Source organism: Podarcis tiliguerta, assembly GCF_965153285.1.
Source record: "Podarcis tiliguerta genome assembly, chromosome: 8".
NCBI lineage: Eukaryota > Metazoa > Chordata > Lepidosauria > Squamata > Lacertidae > Podarcis > Podarcis tiliguerta.
This window is the reverse complement of record NC_139541.1, coordinates 15011817-15033735: the sequence shown is the minus strand read 5'-3', so window position 1 is coordinate 15033735 and position 21919 is coordinate 15011817. Positions and strand designations below refer to the sequence as shown.

The window sequence follows — 21919 nt, the reverse complement described above, 5'->3', positions numbered from 1 at the left end:
TAAAAAAACAACAACCCAAGAATTGTTCTGTTAATTACATTTTTTATCCCACTTTTCCTCTAAGTTGAGAGTCTTAGAAACCTCAGCCCTGTGTTGTTTTTCTGGGCTTCTGCCGAATCACAGTATAAATGCAGTTCTACCTATATTTCTTTGACTCCATTAAAAATGCAGATGACTGCATTGTACTCTTACGTGTACATCATACCCCAACAACAGATGGTTAGGACAGAGTTAAATGCATTTACTTCAAAAGAAGCCCTGTGGCTCTCCACTTCTCACAAGTGTGTTTAAGAGCACAGCCTTGGTTTCTCGGAACTTTTTGTTCATTTAAAATTGGAGAATGGAAACCAGATCCTGAATTGTTTTTGTTAAGGAAATTTAAACACACACACAAATAGCAACCAGGCTAGTCACTGGTATAGTGAAGTGTTTTCTGCCAAGCTGCATAACCTTGAATTGACGTGCCGGTCTTTGTGGGAGAGAAGGAATGAGCAACACACACACATACATATTGGGGGAAAGCTTCAGCTGTTCCTCACAGATTCTCACCGGCACACTAAAGAGTGTTGTCCCAACTTGTCTTTCCTCTGCTGTTTGCTAGTGCTAAGCTTGTCTCCTAGTACAAATAAGCCTTTAGATTCTGAAATAAAACTTTGCTGTGTGCATACGTAACCTTTGTGCTGTATTCTATCCAGGGAGAGCGTGGACATGAGATTACATGTGCCTCTTTCCTTAGCAACATTTCATGAAGTGGCTCTGGCTCAGTTTGTAAACTTGACCTGGACAATTTTTTCTTCTGTATGTGAATTGGACAGACACTGGTACTAACTGCCCTTCCTCTACCACCTCCCCACTGATCAGATTCTCTTGTTGCGGCAAAGCTGAAGAAAGTCTGCATATTTGGGGGTTCTTTTAAATCGTGGCTGGGGAAAATCTGGGCTCTTCCATATGTTGCTGGACTCCAAATCCAGCTTGACCAATGGTCAGGGCTGATGGGAGTTCAAAGAATTATACAATTATGGAGTTGGAAGAAGTCCAATGCAGGATTTTTAGCTGAAGCATACATGACAGGTGGCTCTTAAAGGGCTGAGAGCCTGGGGAGCTGTTGCCACTCAGAAATAAACAAGAATGGGCTAACGGTCTGATTTGTACAAGTCAGCTTCCCATCTGCATGATTGTATTTCACCATTAAAACCCCAAGGCCATTTCAGGAATGTATGTCATGCACTGTTTTTGAGAAAACTGTTCTGCTGTGTTAGAGGGGGAAAAACATACATGAGAACTGTATAGCAGTTTCAGAAGTTATCTGTTGCTTCTTTGTAGGGGGCTGACCCATATACTAAGCAATTGGGATTTGTATGCAAAGACATACATACCTAGGCTTAAAAAACCAGTAGCACAGACAGCAGGCAGAAACATATATAATAATACAAAAGTTTTAATACTAGGCAAATGTAGGGTTAAATAGGGTTTTTGTTTTTTAGAAAAACAAACCACTAACTAGTCGAATTTATTGCTAATAGGAGTGGTGACTATCCCATGATACTTTATGCAGGTTATAGTCTCAGCTGGAATGCCCCAGAAAGTCAGATTATTGTTTTCTTAATATCATCCTCATAAACAGACGGAGTCTCATAGAAACGGCACAGGCACTGAGGCAAGAGAAGGAGAGCTACCAGTTGGGGACCACTTTGCAAGCGTGGCTGTGGAATACAAGATGTTTGGCTGCATTCTACTACAGCATGCAACGTGCCACTAAAATGCACGTTTTGCGTATATTTGTAATGGAGTGTGATGTTCTAGCAGGAAGGAAACACTGAAAAGCAGGAAGGTAAGGCAAAAGGTGATCAGGCACAAAAAAACAGGACCCATAAACTCTAGGCATTGGGCCAGTGCCAAAGCCAGAAATTAATCATGGTGGCAACTTAACAGCACCACCTGTAAGCATAAAGGAGATAGGTGTTTTTTAAAAAAGTTTTTTCCTCGCTGCATACTTAAACAAATATATATCACAATATTTTAAGGATTCCAGCAGGCCCTCATAGCATGTGTGCGACATAATCGCACCTCCCCCCCTAATTTGGCAGTTGGTATACTGCAGTGCTTTGTAGAAATGCAAAGACTTTTTCTCCACGCAGAATGATGCAGAGTTCAGTGAACAATGTCCTGGTTAGAATTTCTGTGCTCACATGGTGTTCAGTTTGTAGAGGCACAGAAAACTCATCGATGTGTCCAAACCTGGACTCCCAATGCCTCCTTATTTCTTGCGTTTGGAACTCAACCAGTCCCCCCATGGCAACTTTTTCTTGCCCTTGGACATGCTCCTCAAGGAGTTTAGGGCGTGAACCTGCTGTAGGCGCCTTGAAAGTTCCTCCCCACAGGCTTGCTGCAAGGCCTCTGTCTTCGGCTTGTCCCAGTTCAGGGTCAGAGCAAGAGCTTCTGGGTTTGCTTTGTAAACCAGCTGCAACAGAGAAAGGAAAGAAGAATCTACCATTCAGGACCAAGCTGTGTAAGATATGTCAGATTCATGACTGGCTCTCTCTTGATGCCACATGGCTTGCTGGCAGGGGACATGATTTACATGCATACGGTTTAATCCTTGGACATTTCTAGTCTCAGAGGTTCGCAGAACATAATGAGAGAGGACCTTGCCAGACACCAGCAGTCTAGATTGATAGATGGTTTGAACTGGTGCAAGGAAGCTTTTTCTGTTCTATTTTTAATTTTTAATTTAATTCACAGAGGAGGTAGTTTTTAAAAGGGGAGGGTGCTATTTAAGACTTTGTATACTATCCTTCATGGTAAGATTGCAGGACAGAGTGGTATAAAAAAACACGATATAAACACATTAAACAAAAACAACACTGGGAACTACAAGTTGTTTTTGTTTCAAAGCAACAAGGAGATCAATGCCTAAAAGCTTTAAACTTAAAAACATTTTAAGCCGAAGAGAAGGACAAACATCTTTATGTGGTGCTGACTGGAAAATCCAGTTTAAACAAAAACGGGAAGAGTGGCAGATTCAGCTCCAAATAGCTTAGGGCCTCAGAGAAGGTCGAATTTGGAACCTTGGAACACAAATGGACTAGAGGGAGAGAGTGATGTTAGCCCAATTCTGGCTGTGTGTTGTTCACCCGAACCCACCCTCCTTTAGAATAAATATTGACTGCATTAGTTCCCAAATGCTTTATCCTGCCCTTTCTCTTTCCATGGAGATTTATTCAATTTGGAATCCAGGCACAACAAAGGGAAAGAACTCTGTGTGGACTCACCTCTAAGTCCTGACTTGCCAGGCCAAGTTCTGGGGCAGACTTCTCTTTAAGTGTGGTCCGAACATGGCTGCTGAGTGGAACCCCGTTACCAGCACCTCTGCTGCTGCTGCTCCCAGCGTCAACCACGTCTGTTTCGTCCATGGCAGTTTCCTCTGATCCTGGCTCTAGGTAATGATGATTAAAATAATTCATAAAGGTAAAGGGACCATCATATTGCCCCTCTTTCTTCACTCTGGCATGGTTTGTTGAGAAACGAGCCTCAGCCAACAGCCTCATTACCTTCTGCTTTGGGTACAATGTGGTCCTCGTTTTTCAACGCTTGCAGGTAGAGTTCCAGAAGCTGCCGGGATTGCCGTTCCTCTTCCCGCCTGTCCAGCACCTGCTGAAGGGTGTCTTGCAGAGTCTGGATTTTGGGCTGGTTCTCAGAAAGCTCTTGGGCCAGGTCAGAGCATGGCACATCGATGAGCACCTAGAATAAGACAAGGTCCATCCTCTTACAGCAAAGGTGAGGGATACTCGGTCCCCCCACCCTGTTGCCAAAGGCACATGGCCCTTCCTTTACCTGGAGGTCTTCCTCTGACATCAAGATGATGGTGGAGAGGTCGTCCTTCAGTTGTCTGGCCAGTTGCCTCCACTTCTCTCCACCACCACCACCGTCCACTCTGTCAACGTCGGCGACGTCTTCCTTGAGCCAAGCTGTGCCCCCATCTGAAAAAGAGACACAGTTATAAGTGCAAAGGTAAAGCTTATTAAGCAGGTTTATGCCAAAATTCACAAAGTAATCAGCTTGTTCGCATAACACTGTATAGTGATGCCGTGCAAATGTGGCGACTCCTGGAGAGGAACTTGCAGCCACTGTTCTCCTCCCTGGTCCTTTTTACTGCCACACTGAGCTAAGCCTAAGTTAAAGGTAAAGGGACCCCTGACCATTAGGTCCAGTCGTGGCCGACTCTGGGGTTGCGGTGCTCATCTCGCTTTATTGGCCGAGGGAGCCGGCGTACAGCTTCCGGGTCATGTGGCCAGCATGACTAAGCCACTTCCGGCGAACCAGAGCAGCGCACGGAAACGCCGTTTACCTTCCCGCCGGAGCAGTACCTATTTATCTACTTGCACTTTGATGTGCTTTCGAACTGCTGGGTTGACAGGAGCAGGGACCCAGCAACAGGAGCTCACCCCATCGTGGGGATTTGAACTGCTGACCTTCCAATCGGCAAGTCCTAGGCTCTGTGGTTTAACCAGTGGCCCACCTAGTCCAGCATTATCCCTGGCCAACCAGATGCCTGTGGGAAACCCACAAGCAGGACTTGAGCACAAGAACACTCTCCCCTCCTGTGGCTTCCTGCAACTGTTATACAGAAATATTTCTGCCTCCAACTGCGGAGGGCACAGCATAAACATCGTGCCTAGTAGCAACTTTGCCCTCTGTGAATTTGTTCAATCCTTTTTTAATGCCATCCTAGTGGCATCACTGCCTCCTGTGTCAATGAGTCCCATAGGTTAACTGTGCTGCATGGAGAAGTACCGTATTTTTCGCTCTATAGAACGCACCTTTTCCCTTCTAAAAAGTAAGAGAAAATGTGTGTGCGTCTTATGGAGCAAATGCAGGCTGCGCGGCTAAGCCCAAAGGCAGAACAGGGAGACGGAGCACTGTGCAGCGCTCCGTCTCGCTGTTCTGGCTTGGGGATGGCTGCACAAAGCCTCCGCAGGGCAGTGGGGTGCCTTCACCCCGCTGCTCTGCAGAGGCTTCAAAGGCTGTCCCTGAAGCCAGAACAGCAAGAAGCTATCCCAGAAGCCAGATCACTCTTGCTGTTTTGGTTTCTGGGGTTCAGAATTTTTTTCTTCTTTCCTCCCCCCGCAAACTAGGTGCGTCTTATCGTCCAGTGTGTCCTATAGAGCAAAAACTATGGTACTTTCTTTTATCTGTCCTGAATCTTCCAGCGCTCAGCTTCATTGGATGTTCAATAATAATAATAATAATTTATTATTTATACCCCGCCCATTTGGCTGAGTCTCCCCAGCCACTCTGGGCGGCTCCCAATCAAATGTTAAAAACAGTACAGCATCAAGAGCTCTAGTGCTAAGAGCATGGAACAGGAGTGGGAAACTGGTGCCCCTCTAGATATTGCTGGATTACAAGTCCCATCAGCCTCAGCCAGCTTGGCCACGGGTCAGGGATGATGGGAGCTGTGGTCCAGCAACATCGGGAAGGTACCATGTTGGCTATCCCTGCTCTAGGCAAATTAATGCCTTATATGGCAGGTGTCAAATGTGCACCAAAAGCATGTGATGGTCTGCAAGTGCAACAATAAGGTAAGGCAACGACTGCTTTGTGGGGGGGTTGTGCTCCAGACCCCCATGCATAAACCCGCTCCGCCTCCACCCACAACACCTTTTCCAGCCACTTCTGGGGTGCAACGATGTGCACAATTGCGGTCGTGTGTCAATTGGGCGCATGCAAATTGGTCGTTACCTGTTCTAAAAAGTTGAAGAACCTAAAGGGGGTGGTGGCAGCAACAAAGGTGCTTCTTGCCCAGGGCCTCATTTGCCCCTACACACAGCATCCATATCCTACAGAGGTTCAACTCTTCCACTTACCTATGCTGCTGGTGGACCACTTCTCGCCCTTTGCCAGTGCCACAAACTTGGTGTTCGGCGGCAGACACAAAAAATAGTCCTCGTCATCCACAATGGTGCCATCCTCAGCCAGTACCAGTGTGATGGGCTCTGAGGCCTTGTCAATTGCTAGGAGGTCACAGGCTGTGGAAAGGGGAAGAGTCCATATAGCTTGGTGGTATAAATATTATTATTATTATTATTATTATTATTATTATTATTATTGCATGCAGAAGGTCCCTGGTTCAATCCCTGGCGTCTCCAGGTAAGGCTTGGGATGTCACCTGGCAACCCTAGGGAGCTGCTGCAGGTCAGTGCAGACACACCTATGTTCCTAAAGAGTCACCATGACAGAGCAGAAAGTCTTGGCCCCAACGGCATACAACAGTTTCTGTGAAAAGTGTATTTAACTTTATTTATACAAATAACGTGTTTGCCCATTTCTCTTCCCTCTGGCACTAACAATAAAACCAGGAATAGGAAAATACAATTTTTATCTCGCATCAAATTTATTATGAAAAGTATTGCAGGTATCTTCTTGCCAAATTGTACAACGCTAAAAGGTTCTTTGTAAATAGCTACACTCCAAGGGCGAACAACCAGTGAATCCAGGTGAAGGAAGGGAAACCTTTGTAAACTGAGAGTCTGTTATTTTCCATTTAGACCAGGGGTTCCAAAACGGTGGACCAGCGGTAGTCTATGAGTTTCATTCAGGTGGTTTGTGAGCCTGTGGATCTGCATTTGAAGACAGGAAATGGCCACATCAAATTGGTTTTAAATTGTATTTTTATTGCTGCTTTTATTGTAATACACTAAACAGTATCAGAAGTAAAAGCAGTAATAAAAATACAATTAAAAATCATATGGCATCTAGCACAGTGCCACTGCAATTGCTATAACAGGCAGAGAAATCGTTAAGCGATCCACTGATTGGGAGCCACTAATTGAGATGACATGGCACAAGTGACTAATGCAGATGGGGGGAAAACATAGGGGGTGAGGTCAAGTAACTACTGTGGCCTTCCTTGCCCGGGGCTATGCAGGAATGAGAGCTTTCACCACAAAAGCTTGCAGGTCAGCTGTGTGTAATTTGCAGTGCACAATTCTGTATTAGAAGGCTGCAGGGCAATTCTAAATGCCTGGGAGCCACAGGTAACACAGGTCCAGCAAGAGCTTCCCTCCCCACCAATGAAGATTAGAATTCTTTAATGCAATTGAACTTTAACAAGAGTTTTGTCCACACCCCTTAATCATAAGACACTCAACTAGGTCACCTTCCTTTTTTTACTTCCTTTTGAAGGTCCACTGCCTTTTCTTCTCGTAAGCTCCTCTTTCCAAACACCCAGGCTTTATTACATTCTGCCCGCTCCAATCAATTTTGTTTCTTCAAGTGGCTTCGCTGCACAGTCCAAATGCTGCACTGTGGAACCCCTTGCAACAAGATTCCAGTGCCTTGATTCTATGCAGTTAGGCGTGCTTCACATTTCAGTGGGATTAGGCACAGCTGTCTCTGCACAGCACCAGGTCACAAAACTTGTGCTCCTCTCTGACACTGCAAGGAATAATTAGTCCATCTATCCAGTTTCCATCCTCCTTCATTGGCATGTCCCACGTGACCAGATGGGTTGCTTGCGTTGTCTGGCTGGGCCCAATCCCTAGAGTTTAATTCTTGTTTCTTTATAGATATTATATGATATACGATATCTTTATTGTCATTGTCCCATGCAGAACAATGAAATTGAAAAACTACATTAAACATTCAAAAACCCTAAAAACTCTGAAACCCCATTTTAAAATACACTATACTACAGAGACCCCTTATGCTGTGTTTAGAACCAGAATTACATTTGCATAGAAACTGTTTCTCGGGCGCCTAGTCCTGGTCTTTATAACCCTATACCTTCTTCCAGAAGGCAGAAGCTGAAAGAGATCATTTCCGGGGTGCGTACCATCCTGCGCTATCTCTGCCGCTTTCTTATGGCACTTGATAGCATAGATTTGACCTAATGTGGGAAGAGTGCACCCAATTATTCTCTCTGCAGTCTTTACAACCCTGCACAGCATTGTTTTTTCCCTGGCCGTGCAGCTCCCAAACCACACACACAGACCGTAAGTTAATACAGTGGTGCCCCGCAAGACGAATGCCTTGCAAGACGGAAAACCCGCAATACGAAAGGGTTTTCCGTTTTCAGATGCGCTCCGCAAGACAAATTTCCCTATGGGCTTGCTTCGCAAGACGAAAATGACGAAAATTTTTGAGGTTTTTTTCCTCTCCCCAACCCCTTTTTCTAAAGCGCTAAGCTGCTAATAGCCTTTTAGCAGCTAATCCGCTAATCCCTTAAGCCTTTAATAGCCGTTAATAGCCCTTAAACTGCTAATAGCGCTAATCCGCTAATGGGCTTGCTTCGCAAGACGAAAAAACCGCAAGACGAAAAGACTCGCGGAACGGATTCTTTTCGTCTTGCGAGGCACCACTGTACACTCTCCACAGTACAATGGTAAAATGCCGTCAACAGGTCCTTTGAGAGATTGTTTTGCCGGAGGATTCTCAGAAAATATAACCTCTGCTGTGCTCTCTTCATCAGGTCTCTGCTGTTTTCTCCCCAGGTTAGGTCATCTCTTAACTCCATTCCCATAAATCGAAACACCGAGACCTGTTCCACGCACTTCCGCTCAATAATAAGTGCAATAATATTGCATTTTTGAGAATCAATCACGCTCCAAAATCTTTAGACCCTCTTCATAGGGAAAGTGCTCCAGCCTCATTTTGGTTGACTTTCCCCCCATAGCCAGCCCAAGACTTGTTGACATCTGAGGCAAACCACAAAATGATGCCTCTCCAGCCAAGGAAGAAGGGGTGAGTGAAGATCTACATGGTGAACAAGGGAGAAATAAAGTTCTAAATAGGGAACAAAGGGAGGAGGAGGAGACCAGCAGCACCTCCAAGAGGCTACTGTAGAGGCAACATTTTGAGCTGGGTGGCGTGTGCCAAAGAGGCAGCAGATCTGCCCTCCTCAAGTAGCAGGATCCAGAGGTGAATGCACAATGCACTGCATGCTGCTGTCACTGACACTATGACAGCAGCAGCAGGCAATGTATTCCCCTCTGATCCTGCCGCCCGAGGCAGTTGTCTCACTTGGTCTCATGATTGGGCTGGCCCTGCTTTTCTGCACCTTTTACACTATTTCCTTGACACTACAGTGGTACCTCGGGTTACGTACGCTTCAGGTTACATACACTTTAGGTTACAGACTCTGCTAACCCAGAAATAGTGCTTCAGGTTAAGAACTTTGCTTCAGGATGAGAACAGAAATCGTGTTCCGGCGGCGCGGCAGCAGCAGGAGGCCCCATTAGCTAAAGTGGGGCTTCAGGTTAAGAACAGTTTCAGGTTAAGTACGGACCTCCGGAACGAATTAAGTACTTAACCCGAGGTACCACTGTATTAATTTTTTCAGAAGGGGTGGCCGGAACGGCCCACAGTATTCCAAATGAGACTGCCTTGGGAGACCAGAGCCTCCCAACCCCTCTCTTTGGCCCTGGGGGTACATTTGTGGGCATCACAAAAAAATACCCATTTCACAGAAGAAAAATTATTAATGCTCATACCCTCCCTCCTACAGGCAAAACCCTCTACCAAAAAAAGATGAAACAGAAAAAGAAGGAAACAACACCCCCACAAGAAACAGGTACCCCCGCCCCCAAACAACCACCAAGAAAAGGCAAAACTAACCCTCTAAAATTTGAGGGCCAGGGAACTTTGGAAGCTATCAGCTGGGCTATCTGAGGGCACCATGATTCTATACTGAGACCCCAGCTCCTCTTCAGTTCATCACTTACCCAAACCAGTTTGGAGTTATTTATTTAAAACTGCTATCTCATTTTAATTGCAAGTCAGAAGGAAAAGAAAAGGAATATCAGGATTTAGGATTCTAATTCATATCTGGTATACTGTTTTACCATTATTACATAATCTAAAAAAAATGTTTTATTGAAACCTGGTTGGGAAAAAATAAAACCGGAGGGGTGGCAAAACTGACAGGTCAGCAAATTTATGATTAAGTATGATTTATGATGTTGTGGAGCATAGTCCATTAGATTTATGAACTGTAATCATGCAGGGAAATACAACTGTGGTGTGTGTGTGTGTGTGTGTGTGTGTGTGTGTGACAGAGAGAGAGAGAGAGAAGACATTCTTGTCAACTTTGGATAATAGTTTATGCATCTGATGAAGCAGACACTGATCCAGGAAAACTTATTCCACAATAAATTCATTAGTCTTTCTGGTACCACAAAACTATTTTGACTTTTTGTTGTTAAAGTTACTGCTGTTCTCCCGGGCTTCCACCTCCCCACCGCCCTAGGTAAGATCCTCTTTTAAAGATGCAGCCCAGACCGAAATTCAACCGGTGCAGCCTTCAATACCCAGGGAAACTGATATGGGGAAGCTTCACCTGTGGAATCTCTGCCTCTGTAAAAAGAGGAGGGGAGAGGGAAAAACCCGCTTACCTTTGCTTCGCAGCTCCCGGAGGCAGGAGGCCGCCACCCCGTGCTGCTCCTGTTGGCCATTCTGCCTGATAAGGCATTGCTTCAACTGGGGAAGCCTGGAACCAGCCGCCATCGCTTTGCTTGTGTTCGGCTCTGCTATAAAGAAGGCTGTTAGATAGAGAAAGTCTCAGACCGCTCTTTGCAGGCAACCAATCGGAGCAGAGCTCGCTTTGCTGATGCAGCCTGGGAAATGTAGTTCTCTTCCCAAATTCATTCCGCGCACTAGCCTCTGGACAGCAAACCCGCCTCTTTGCACGATGGGAAATGTAGTTCTCATCCATCTAATTAAACTAATCCCGATTTTGAGGTGACAAAGCAAGAAATCCCATTAATTTATTTCTCCCTCAGCCAGCATCTCTCCGAAGTCTCCAGTTCAAGGATAAGTTTACATATTCATTCGCTTCATACTATCAAATTGGCCAATACTGTACTTGCTTCAAGAGGGAACGGGGATACTTTGTAACCCTAAAGTTGAATTATTTAACTGGAAATAAAATCTCGTGGCTTTGAAGAACTATAGGGAGTATGAACTACCAAGGCATAGCTGTGTTTGTGTACAGTTTTCTTTTGTGGGCTCCCTTCCGTACACCCTTTTATCGCACACCCATGACTATTTGAGCTCTTAATAATATCGGGGAGGTCACACACGACCCTTCTTTCAGCATTACAGCGTCTACTTTATATGTGGAAGGTTCCAGGTTGAACCTTCATCATCTCCAAGGTAGGGCTGTCTGGGAGGAGAGACCCTCTGCCTGAATCCTTGGGAGAGCTGCTGCCAGTCAGTGCAGTGATTAATGTTCTTATGCAGCTGCACTGTTTTATACTTTCTGGATATCCCATTGCCATATTCTAAACTAGTTGCGCTCCATGTTATAAATCAAGCACTGCTGGGAGTTGTTTCTCTTTGTTTTCCATTGTATTTCTTATCAATTAAAAACCCTGTGTGGCGCGAACTAATTTTTATTCTGAAAGTGTGCCTGGAAGAGGGGGAAAAGGTTTGAGAACCACTGTCTTAAGGGAAGGGCCGGTGGAGCACCTGCTTTGCCTGCAGAAGCTCCCCAGGTTCAATCCCCAGGAGCAGCAGGTGATGCCTCCTGCCTGAAACCCTGAAGAGCCCCTGCCAGCCAGTGCAGGCAACACCAAGGTGCAGATGGGCCAGAGGCCTGATTCAGCATAAGGCAGCTTGTGCATTTCTAAGCAGACATGCTCAGGATCGCGCTAACCACCAAACGAGCCCTTATCCCCTCCTTGCCGCCGTGTGGCTTAAATTAAACCCCCTGCAAATTCCGCAAGGAGAGGAAGGCAAAAGGCGCGCGACTTCTCCCTCGCCGATCGGCAACTCGGAGCTCGGCTGCTTCCGCCTCCATCGGCCGCCTTCCCTCTTCAGAATCCATGGCATCCGAGGATCGATTAGCCGGGTCTGGAAACATGGCCTCCTCCGAGCAAGGAGAGCAACCTGGGCAGGTAAGCGGGGGGTCGGAGGAGGGAGGCGCCCCGGGACCCCCTCCCCACAAGGACACTTGTGTGGGGAGGATGGGGAAGGGGGAGGGCAGTCGCAGGACCTGCCCCTGCTGCCCTCCCTCTTTCAAAAGGAAGGAGGCACCCCCCAAATAGAGGGGTCCCTGTGCCCTCAGTGAGGAAGGAGCAGGTGGTGCGTGGCCTTTGCCCCATAACTGGGCGAGGGGGGGGGGAGGGGAGGGAGTCCATTTGCCACCTCACCTTCTTTCATTCCCACTCCTCCCGTGAAGGGGGAAAATCCCTTCAGTGGGATTTTCTGCTCCACCCCCCCCCCCCAATCTCAGGGATTACAGGAGGTGAGTGCCCTTTTGCCCTATAATTAGGGGGGTGCCCTTTGCCCTTTAATTAGTGGGGAGATAGGGGGCAGTTGCCTTATAAAACCCTATAATGTGAAGGGCTTCGTTCCCGCTTTTTATAGCCCCCCCCCATTAAAAAAAGAAAAGAAAAGGCTAGGGGAACTAGGACTAAAAGCAGGGTTCGAAACTGAGATATGAAAGCTAGGAGCTAAATGGCACCTTAAACCTAGGTTATGGGCACAACAATGGAATGTATAGGCATGCTTTTTTATATAACAAGAATGCAAAGCTGGAAATGAATGAACTGCAGCTAAAATCTTATGTTCATTTTTCACATGGTCTAGTTCTTCCCCTGCCCACCCCCCTAATATTCTTAAGAGAGTCTGTTCTCCAGTCTTCAGAGAGTAGCTGGAAGTGGGGAGGCAGAAAAAGCTCCTCCTTTCCTCCCACTCCGCAGTTTTAATCTGAAATCTTAGGTGCAGTACTGCGCCCAGAGCTCAGAAACTGCTCCTGCTAATGAAATTCCCTGTCGCAAAATGTGCCTAGAACAATGGGAGTTTCGAACGCTGACTAAAAGGAGTGTCTATTTATACCCCCACCCCCAATAATGGGGGAGGTGGGAGCCCTTTGCACTATTATGAGAGGGAATGTAGGAGGTTAGATGCTTTCTCCTTCTGCTTCCCTGCTTGAGCTTCTGGCACACACCCTAACTTCAATTTCAAACAATGAGGGATAATTGGTAGAAACTTGTGCTTTTGAGAAGAAGGGGAAATTGGGTTTCCTTTCTCCATAATAGTAGGGGCTGGAAGAGGAATTGCGGTGTGTGTGTGTGTGCCAGTTGCCCCCTTCTTCATCTGCTTAAGCATTGCCTCTTCCAATCTATTTTTAAGGGTGGGGGAGTAATCCCTAATGGGCTAATCTGTCCTCCATAGGGGTAGATGCCCTTAAACCCTGACAGGGAAGGGGCAAGGAAAAGGGTGGAAGGGGACAGTTGGCCTCATTTTCTCCCCTTTTGACCTTTTGTTTTCCCCTTTCTGAAAAGGGTGGGGGGAATCTGTGTTGGGATGAGTGCCCTTTGACCCATAATGGAGGAAGGAGGTGAAGGGAGGTCAGTTTCCCTCCTTCTGCTTTATCTTGTGTGCCTCTTTTCTAAACTGGTGGTGGTGAAGAAATCAGAAGTGGACTTTGGGGGTGTAAGTGGGGAAGGAGGTGTGTGTTCTTTACACCTAATTGGGGTCAAAGTAAAGATGTGTGCATTGCTAGTTACCCCCCTCCTCTTTCTGTATTGGCTTCTCCCCACCCCCCAAAAAAAATATTTCAAAAGCAATGGGAGAGAAATCTCATGTTGTGATTCTGTGGCCTTCCTGGAGAGAAAGTAGGTACGTATCTGTTGCTCCATAATGTGTGAAGAAGGAAGGAGGCATTGCTTAGTCTAGACTCCGCCCCCCCCCCCCTTGGGATAGGCAGAAATGGTGGGGAGCTTACGTTTTCTCTGGGCCCCTCCCAGCTCTGGGGAAACTCATTTATAATTCCTCCATGCCTCCTACACACATGGAGCAAGGAGAACAGGTTGGCCTTGTAATCTTTTCCTTGCATATGTAAAATAATATTGAGAGGGGCTGTATTGGGGGCGTTTCCTCTCTGCCACTTCTGTCTGCATTTGGCTATTTCAATTCCTCTTCAGCTTCCTGCCAAACATGTATGCAAAAAACACTTGTTGCACACCTCTTGAGAGAGCTCAGTGACAGAGCACACCTGTTGCATGGCAAGGATTCCATGTTCGATCCCTGACATCGCCATCTTAGAGGAGGGATTGAGTAAGCTGGGTGTTCCTCAATTCCAGTTCCCATCGGCCCCCCAGGCTGCAGGCACAGTGGTCAGGGATGATGTTGGGAGGCCAGATGCTTCTGGAGAACACCTGGTTGGAGAAGGCTGAAACAGGACATGCCGGCAGTAGTCAACATGGTACCATCCAGATGTTGCTGGACTAATTTTGGCAGAAGGCCCGTAGGTCAGCGGTAGAGCATCTGCCTTCAGTGTTGAAGATCCTAGGTTCAATCCCCAGGTAGGGCTGGGAGAGATCTGTGCCTGAAACCCTGGAGAGCTGCTTCCAGTCGATGTGTAGACAATGCGGAGTTAGATAGACCAGTGCTCTGACTTGGCATAAGGCAGATGCCTATGTTTTTACTGTTCTGTGTTGACCACAACTCCCATCACGCCTGAGCATTTAGCTGTGCCAGCTGGGGGTGATGGGAGTAGTTGCCCATCATCTTTCAGAAAGCAGCACATGGGCTGTTTGTGAACTCTAATGTCATATCCATGATAGCTGCCAGGAATCAATCTGTTGTAAGCTGCTTCAAGAACTTTCAGGTAGTATAGTAAGAGTTTTATAAAGGGAATAAATGAAACCAACCACCAGTGTTCAGAGATGACATACCTCGGAATTCCAGTTGCTGGTGGACAGGCAGAGGGATGCAAATTGTAGCTTTAATGGGGACAGAAGGGCCTAGTCAACCTGGGATGGTAGTCCATCTAGGAGAAGGAAATCTCTGATCCTAAGCCTCCACTGCTTTGCAGGATATCTTTGGGAGAAGAAAGGGCTAATAAGTAAACCCTACACAAATCCACAGTGGAATCCCTAAGACGGTTGGGTAATGCCTTGTGCGCCTCCTTCTGGCAACTCCTGCATGCAAGCTGGTGCCAAACATATTGCTCTGCTTTCCTCTGAATCACATCAGTGAGGCCAAAAGGGCATTAGGGTAGAAGAAGAAGAAGAAGAAGAAGAAGAAGAAGAAGAAGAAGAAGAAGAGTTTGGATTTGATATCCCACCTTTCACTCCCTTTTAAGGAGTCTCAAAGCGGCTAACATTCTCCTTTCCCTTCCTCCCCCACAACAAACACTCTGTTAGGTGAGTGGGGCTGAGAGACTTCAAAGAAATGTGACTGGCCCAAGGTCACCCAGCAGCTGCATGTGGAGGAGTGGAGACGCGAACCCAGTTCCCCAGATTAGGAGACTACCACTCTTAACCACTACACCACGCTGGCTCTCAAGTCCAGGTAGTCCAGGACCTCCATACATACTGCCCAGGCTTGCACCCAGGGGAGGTCACTTCAGTGTAGCTAACACAGAGATTTGACTTAGCCCCTGGAGGCACACTATATTGGCTCTTGAGACAGATGTATGCCAACAACCAACCTTAGATTCAAGCCCTCTTTGTGGGCTTCCCAGCGGGCCGTTTGCTTAGCTACCATGAGCAGCCTGATGCTAGACCAGGGGGAGCCTCAATCTGATGCATTGTGGCTCTTTTTACATCAAAGGTGGGGAACCTCATCCCTAGAGGCCAACTGTAGCCTACCAGACATCTCTGTTATGTTCTTGGAACTTTGCCTCTCTCCTGAACCCCACTGTCTCTGTGTCACACCCTGAGTGTTTTGGCCTGGCTGGAATGTGTCCTTGAGCTCTGATAATGCCTCTTGCCTGCCTGGATGGGGGCTAGAGAAGGGTGTTTGTGTGTAGAAACTATCCCACGGCACAGAGGTAGAATTTATATTTGTTGTTCCGTCCACTTTTGCCTCTTGCTCTGCCAAGCCCTGACATGTGGCCCTCAGAACATTTCACAGAACAGAATGTGGCCCTTGGGCTGAAAAAGGTTTCCCATTCTTATTTTCATTACTGTTATTGCCATTTCTTAAGTAGATGTCTTCTCTGTGTGCATAGTTGCTCGTTTTCTACACAAATCTTGGTGTGTGAGGACATAATATTCACTGTGTGAGCTCACAAACTGCTAATTTTCGTGTGTAGTGCCTCTTCTCTGGTTTTTTGAAGGCCGGGCAGGAAGTCACCTGGTAAAAGCGATTCCTTCTCGGCATGCATGTCAGTATAAAGCCTTTCACCCATTTAGGAACAGGGCTGAGCAACCTCCAGCCTTGCAGATGTTGCTGGACTACAACTCCCATCATCCTTCACCATTGGCCAGGCTGGCTGCCGCTAATGGCAGTAGAAATTTACAACGTCTGGGGAGGTTATCAAATTGCTTGATTCTGGCTTATTTATTTATTACATTTTAAATGCCACCTTTTCCCTCAAGGTGGTATACATAGTTTTCGTCCTCCCCAGTTATCCTCACAAACAACCCTGTGAGGTTGGTTAGGCTGAGAGACAGTGACTTATGTCATAATAAATGGGTTTGTCTTCAAGCTGCAACAAATTCTTCTTTCTCTAACTGGGTTCTTCCTCCCCTCCCACCAATCTTGTCAGCTGTTAAAGAATCCCTCCTGGGGGAATCCAGGAGCCTATAGGGCCCCTGAGCCTGAGATTCCGAATTACCGCAATTAAAGACAAATTACGGTTTAATGTGAAGGATCAAAAGTTCTCACACGGTTCCTCTTCCATTGCTGCTGAGCTACTGATAAACTAGCCAGCATCTGAGTTGTAATGCCCGAATTTGGGCACATGGTATTACCATATATCCTATGCTAGTCCTACTCAGAGTACACCCATTGAAGTTAACAGACATGATTAAATTAGGTTCATCAATTTCAGTGGCTTTACTCTGAGTAGAGACCATTGTTTGTGGGTGTAGGGAAGAAAACAGTGACCTGGCTTGGATTAGCCTAGTGAGAGGGGGGTCTGCAAGAAATCTCATCCCCTTAACTCAGTGATGGCCAAACTTGGCCCTCCAGCTGTTTTGGGACTACAATTCCCATCACCCCTGACCACTGGTCCTGTTAACTAGGGATGGTGGGAGTTGTAGTCCCAAAACAGCTGGAGGGCCAAGTTTGGCCATCACTGCCTTAACTGCTTTCTAGAAAAAAGTTGAACTAGGAGATTGTCCTGTGCAAATCAGGATATTTTGAGAGGGTGATTTGCTGGTTCTCTAGACCAGTGTTCTTCAAACTTTGGGTCCCCAGAAGCTGGGCAACAGGCTCCATCATCCCCAAGTAATTTAACCAGTGATAGGGATAATGGGAGTTGTAGTTGAACATCTGGGGACCCAAGGCTGAAGAGCATCGCTTCAGAGCCAACGTAGCATTCTCCAGATGTTTTGGACTATAATTCCTATCAGCTAAAGCATGTGTAGTCCACAATGCTGTCCAAAATATTTTGAAGGAAACAGGTTGGTGAAGACTCTCAAGGCTTAGAGAAGTGATTGAGCATAGTCTGTTTGCTTGTTTTTGGTAAGCAAACCCAGAAAAGATTGAAACTGCTAAGCTTGCCAAATACCCTGGTTGTAGCTGGTGTCTATTAATTGTTACTGTTAAGAATGCAAGAGCATGAGAAGAGCCTTCAGGATCAGGCTGGTGGCCCATCTGGTCTGGTATCCTGTTCTCACAGTGGCCAACCAGATGCCTGTGAGAAACCCACAAACAGGACCCAAGCAGAAGAGCATTCTCCCCTCCTGTAGTTCCCAGTAGCTGGTATTCAGAAGCATTACTCCTTCTGACTTAGGGAGGCAGAGCCTAGCCATCATGGTTAGGAGCCATAGTTATCCTTATTCTCCATGAATTTGTCTAATCTTCTTTTAAAGCCATCCAGGTTGGTAGTCGTCCCTGCCTCCTGTGGGAATGAGTTCCATAGGTTAACTATGCGCTGCATGAAGAAAGTCCTTTTTTTTTTAATCTGTACTGAATCTTCCAACTGCATTGGATGTCCACATCTTCTAGTGCTTTGAAAGAGGTAGAAAAGACTTTTCTCTATCCACTTTCTCCATGCCATGCATAATTTTAAAACATTTCTACCATGTTACTTGCCTTTTCTCTAAATCAGAAAGTTCCAAAAGCTGCAATCCTTCCTCACTGGACTTATGAAATGGGGGGAAAACGTTTTGCATGGAAAAATAGAAGAACGGAACATTTTGGATTTCAGAATCCTCCCCCATCCCCTGCGGAAAATCTTCCGCCCCATATCCCTAATCTCCTCCGTTGAGTAGGAATTGGAGGGCAAGTGCTTGCCTCTGCCTTGGCTCACTCCAGTTCTGGTGTCCTTGGAGTTGGCTGAACTTCATATTCTCAGGCTCTGTCCCTTTAGGGGGAAGGAGAGAGAGAGAGAGAGACTGCAGGAAACCTGGGGGTGGTTGAATTCGTCAGTTTCAGGCACCTTGCCCTCCTTCCTTCCAGAGAGCCAGTGTGGTGTAGTGGTTAAGAGCAGTATATTAGTAATCTGGGGAACCGGGTTCGATTCCCCGCTCCTCCACATGCAGCTGCTGGGTGACCTTGGGCCAGTCACACTTCTCTGAAGTCTCTCAGCCCCACTCACCTCACAGAGTGTTTGTTGTGGGGGAGGAAGGGAAAGGAGAATGTGAGCCGCTTTGAGACTCCTGAAGGGGAGTGAAAGGCGGGATATCAAATCCAAACTCCTCCTCCTCTTCTTCTTCTTCTTCTTCTTCTTCTTCTTCTTCTTCTTCTTCCTGATCCCACCTCTGAAAGAAGCCTGGGTTCAGTCAAAAGATACCTCTTGTCTCCACTTTTGGAGAAAGCAATGCTTCTGAATATCATTTGCTAGAAACTGCAGGAGGGGAGAGTCCTTGCTGTGCCCAGGTCCTGCTCTCAGCCCCACATAAATGAGGATTTACAGTGCAAATCCCAAGCATGTCAGCTCAGGATTATGTTTCCTTGGGCTAGCAGGACTCACACCTAGGTAAGCGCGTATAGGGATTGCAGCTCTAGTTAACAAACAGGGATCATCCTAGAAGTAGCTTAAGCTAGCATATATACCAGGCTGGCTTTGCTAGTATCACTAATTTGCTAAATAAAGAGCATTCTAAAAACAAAAACAAAAAACCAACCCCCCCAAAACCTATTAATTATCTTTAAATATTTAAGTACAGGCAACTTCCCATTTACATGTGTTTGAGGCACGTGCAACCTTGCATATTGCTACAAACCTGGACATGGCATGAAAAGGGGCAAAAATGACCCGAGATGATTGCGGAAGCAGCGAAAATGGTGCAAAAATAGCATTTCGCACCCCCCCCCCCCGAGCCTTTGCAAGTGAAATCCCAGGAGCCTTTGCACTGACCTTTTTAGGCCTGTGTAGAGCTGGAGTTTGAGCTAGGAGGTTTGGAGGGATCAATTGTGGTGGAGCTGTTAAAAGAGTTTTCCAAGGGTTTCCAGAGGTTTAGAGGGTGTCTGCAGGCGGTTTCCATGGTGTTCCCAATATATGTGATTTCATTTATGCATGTGGTGCCCCGGAACATAACCCCTGCACAAATGAGCAGTTGCCTGTATACATTTGTTGGCTATTAAACATCCTACAGGTGTATACTTCCAATGGAATAAAAAATCATTTGTAATTCCCCCCGTTATTTCATAGAATTGCATATTACCTTAAGCCTTGTTATTCCTGAGAACTTTTAAAATTGAGGGTTGAATCCAGCCAGATTGGAGGCAGTGATGCTTCTGCACACCAGGGTCTGGAAAGCACAAGGGGTGGGGAGCAGAGAGCTTTTGTGCTTGGGTCCTGCTTTCAGGCTCCCCAGAGGCATCTGATTGGCCACTTTGAGTATAGGATGCCAGTCTAGATGGGCTGTGGGGCTGATTCAACAGTGAGACTCTTTGTACACTCTTAAGCTCCACCAGACACATTGATATCCTCTTCGCTGTCCATCAAGTCAGAAGCAGACAGCTTCCTTTATTCATGCATCTTGACCACTAGGGAAGGGTCCTTGCTTTCGACTTCTTCCTATTTCCAAATAGGGCTGCTGTTAACAGGTGAAGCTTTCCCCGCAACGGTTTCTGTATTAGAAAAGGTTTAACTTGTTGAACTGCTGCTTACTGCTAGCTGCTAAAAGTAGGAGAGCCCTGCTCTTCCTCAGTGCCAGCCTCAAATCACATGGTGAACCTGAGTTTCAAGAGTGGTAAACCAGTTAAGTCACTATAAGTCTTTTATCAATTGATCTTAACCCGGCAATCCTACTGCAAGACCAGGCATGGCATTTCAAAGTGGGAACTGTACGTGTGTCAAAAGAGGTCTTGCAGCAACCAGGGTTCAAATGCCCAGGATTACATCATTTAAAAAGCAAGCAGTGTGCTCTAAGAACATCTGCTCTAGTTACCCCCCCTCTTTTTTGCGATTCCCCCCATAGTACAGTAAAATTACAACTTTAAAAAATATAGATCAAATAAGTAGTTATTCATATATGTCTCATAATAACTAAAGGAATATTTTGAACATCTCTTGAGGAAAAGAGTTTGACCCTTTGACATGACTATATCCATTAAGTGTTTCTGTTAACAGCCCACCTCCAAGTAATCATGAGATCTAGAAGCATAGGATTTTTTTTAAAGAACAATAATTGAAAGTTATCCAAAAGGCTGAGGTCTACAAGATTGTGTAGGTCAAAAGCACTGCTTCTCTGCCCTTGATCTCAACAATGTACTTTTTTTTTTTAGGAACCCCCCCTCCCCGTTTCCTTAGAGACCTCTCTTAAGACATCTGTCTCTTTCTCTTAGTCCTTCATCTTAACCTGAACTGATTGATGTGGTTCAATATCCTACATAATAGCCAAATGTAGATCTAATTGGGTGAATCATTCAGGCCGGGTCCCTGAGGAGCCCGGAAGTTTTTATATATCTGTACATTTATGTAAAATTCAATACAGCTTTTGGGGGGAAAAAAATAAAGTGAGATCTGGTTTCTGAGAGAAGATGATAGAGAGCATGTTAGGACTCCATGTGGGGGATGCATTTCCGACATGAAAAGTGTTTCTACAAACGTGAGGGGGGGGGGGACATGAAAAATAGAAAATAGGAAGCTGCCTTATGTTAAGACAAAACCATTGATACATCTACCTCAGTATTGCCTTCACTGACTGGCATCAGCTCTCCAGGATTTCAGAGACAGGAGTCTTCTCTTAGCCCTACCTGGAAATGCTGGGGGGTTGAACCCAGGACCCTCTGTGTGCAAGGCAGGTATTCGAGTTGAGATTCCTGTATTGCAGGGGGTTGGACTAGATGACCCTCGGGTACCTTCCAACTTTGCCATTCTGTGATTCTGCTACAATAATAATAATAATAATAATAATAATAATAATAATAATAATAATAATTTATTATTTATACCCCGCCCATCTGGCTGGGTTTCCCCAGCCACTCTGGGCGGCTTCCAACAAAACACTAAAATGCAATAACCAATTAAACATTAAAAGCTTCCCTAAGCAGGGCTGCTTTCAGGTGTCTTCTAAAAGTTTGGTAGTTATTTTTCTTTTTGACATCTGGTGGGAGGGCGTTCCACAGGGCGGGTGCCACTGCTGAGAAGGCCCTCTGCCTGGTTCCCTGTAACTTGGCTTCTCGCAGCGAGGGAACTGCCAGAAGGCCCTCAGCGCTGGACCTCAGTGTCCGGGCAGAACGATCTACTGATCTACAGCCCTTCCCTTAAGACAGAGGGTTGTTGAAAGTTGACTTATATGTAGTGAAACCCGTTCATCCATCTAGTGAGGTACTGCCTACACCAGGCAAAGGCAAACTCAGCCCTCCAGATGTTTTGGGACTACAACTCCCATGATCCCTAGCTAACAGGACCAGTGGTCAGGGATGATGGGAATTGTAGTCCCAAAACATCTGGAGGGCCGAGTTTACCTATGCCTGGCCTACACTGACTGGCAGCTGACTCCCTTTCTTGCCCTAGAACTCTTGGGCTCCCAATGAAGCTGAACATTGGAAGTTTCAAGACAGATAG

General features: G+C 46.2%; 2 protein-coding genes across 2 annotated transcripts in view; one reads left to right on the top strand and one right to left on the bottom strand.

Annotated features, from left to right (window-relative positions):
* Positions 1-1422: 1422 nt before the first annotated feature.
* On the bottom strand, positions 1423-10561 carry DFFA (DNA fragmentation factor subunit alpha). Its single transcript, XM_083454246.1, has 6 exons — positions 10392-10561; positions 5868-6029; positions 3835-3980; positions 3552-3741; positions 3273-3436; positions 1423-2461 (listed from the first exon to the last, which is right to left on the bottom strand). Exons 1-6 carry the CDS (start codon positions 10501-10503, stop codon positions 2258-2260), a joined length of 978 nt encoding a protein of 325 aa, XP_083310372.1. The 5' UTR covers positions 10504-10561; the 3' UTR covers positions 1423-2257.
* A 1227-nt stretch (positions 10562-11788) lies between these two features.
* Positions 11789-21919, top strand: part of PEX14 (peroxisomal biogenesis factor 14) — a 118480-nt gene continuing 108349 nt past the window's right edge. Inside the window, exon 1 of the mRNA XM_083454148.1 lies at positions 11789-11894. Coding sequence (XP_083310274.1) covers positions 11823-11894 — 72 coding nt within the window. The 5' untranslated portion in view covers positions 11789-11822. The remainder of the gene's footprint in view (positions 11895-21919) is intronic.

Coding starts and splice junctions, on each gene's coding strand:
- DFFA (XM_083454246.1), bottom strand. CDS start 10,503: ATGGCGGCTGGTTCCAGGCTTCCCCAGTTGAAGCAATGCCTTATCAGG. Junction 6,030..10,391: donor CCGGGAGCTGCGAAGCAAAG/GTAAGCGGGTTT, acceptor CCCTTTCCACAG/CCTGTGACCTCCTAGCAATT. Junction 3,742..3,834: donor TGTCAGAGGAAGACCTCCAG/GTAAAGGAAGGG, acceptor GTCTTATTCTAG/GTGCTCATCGATGTGCCATG.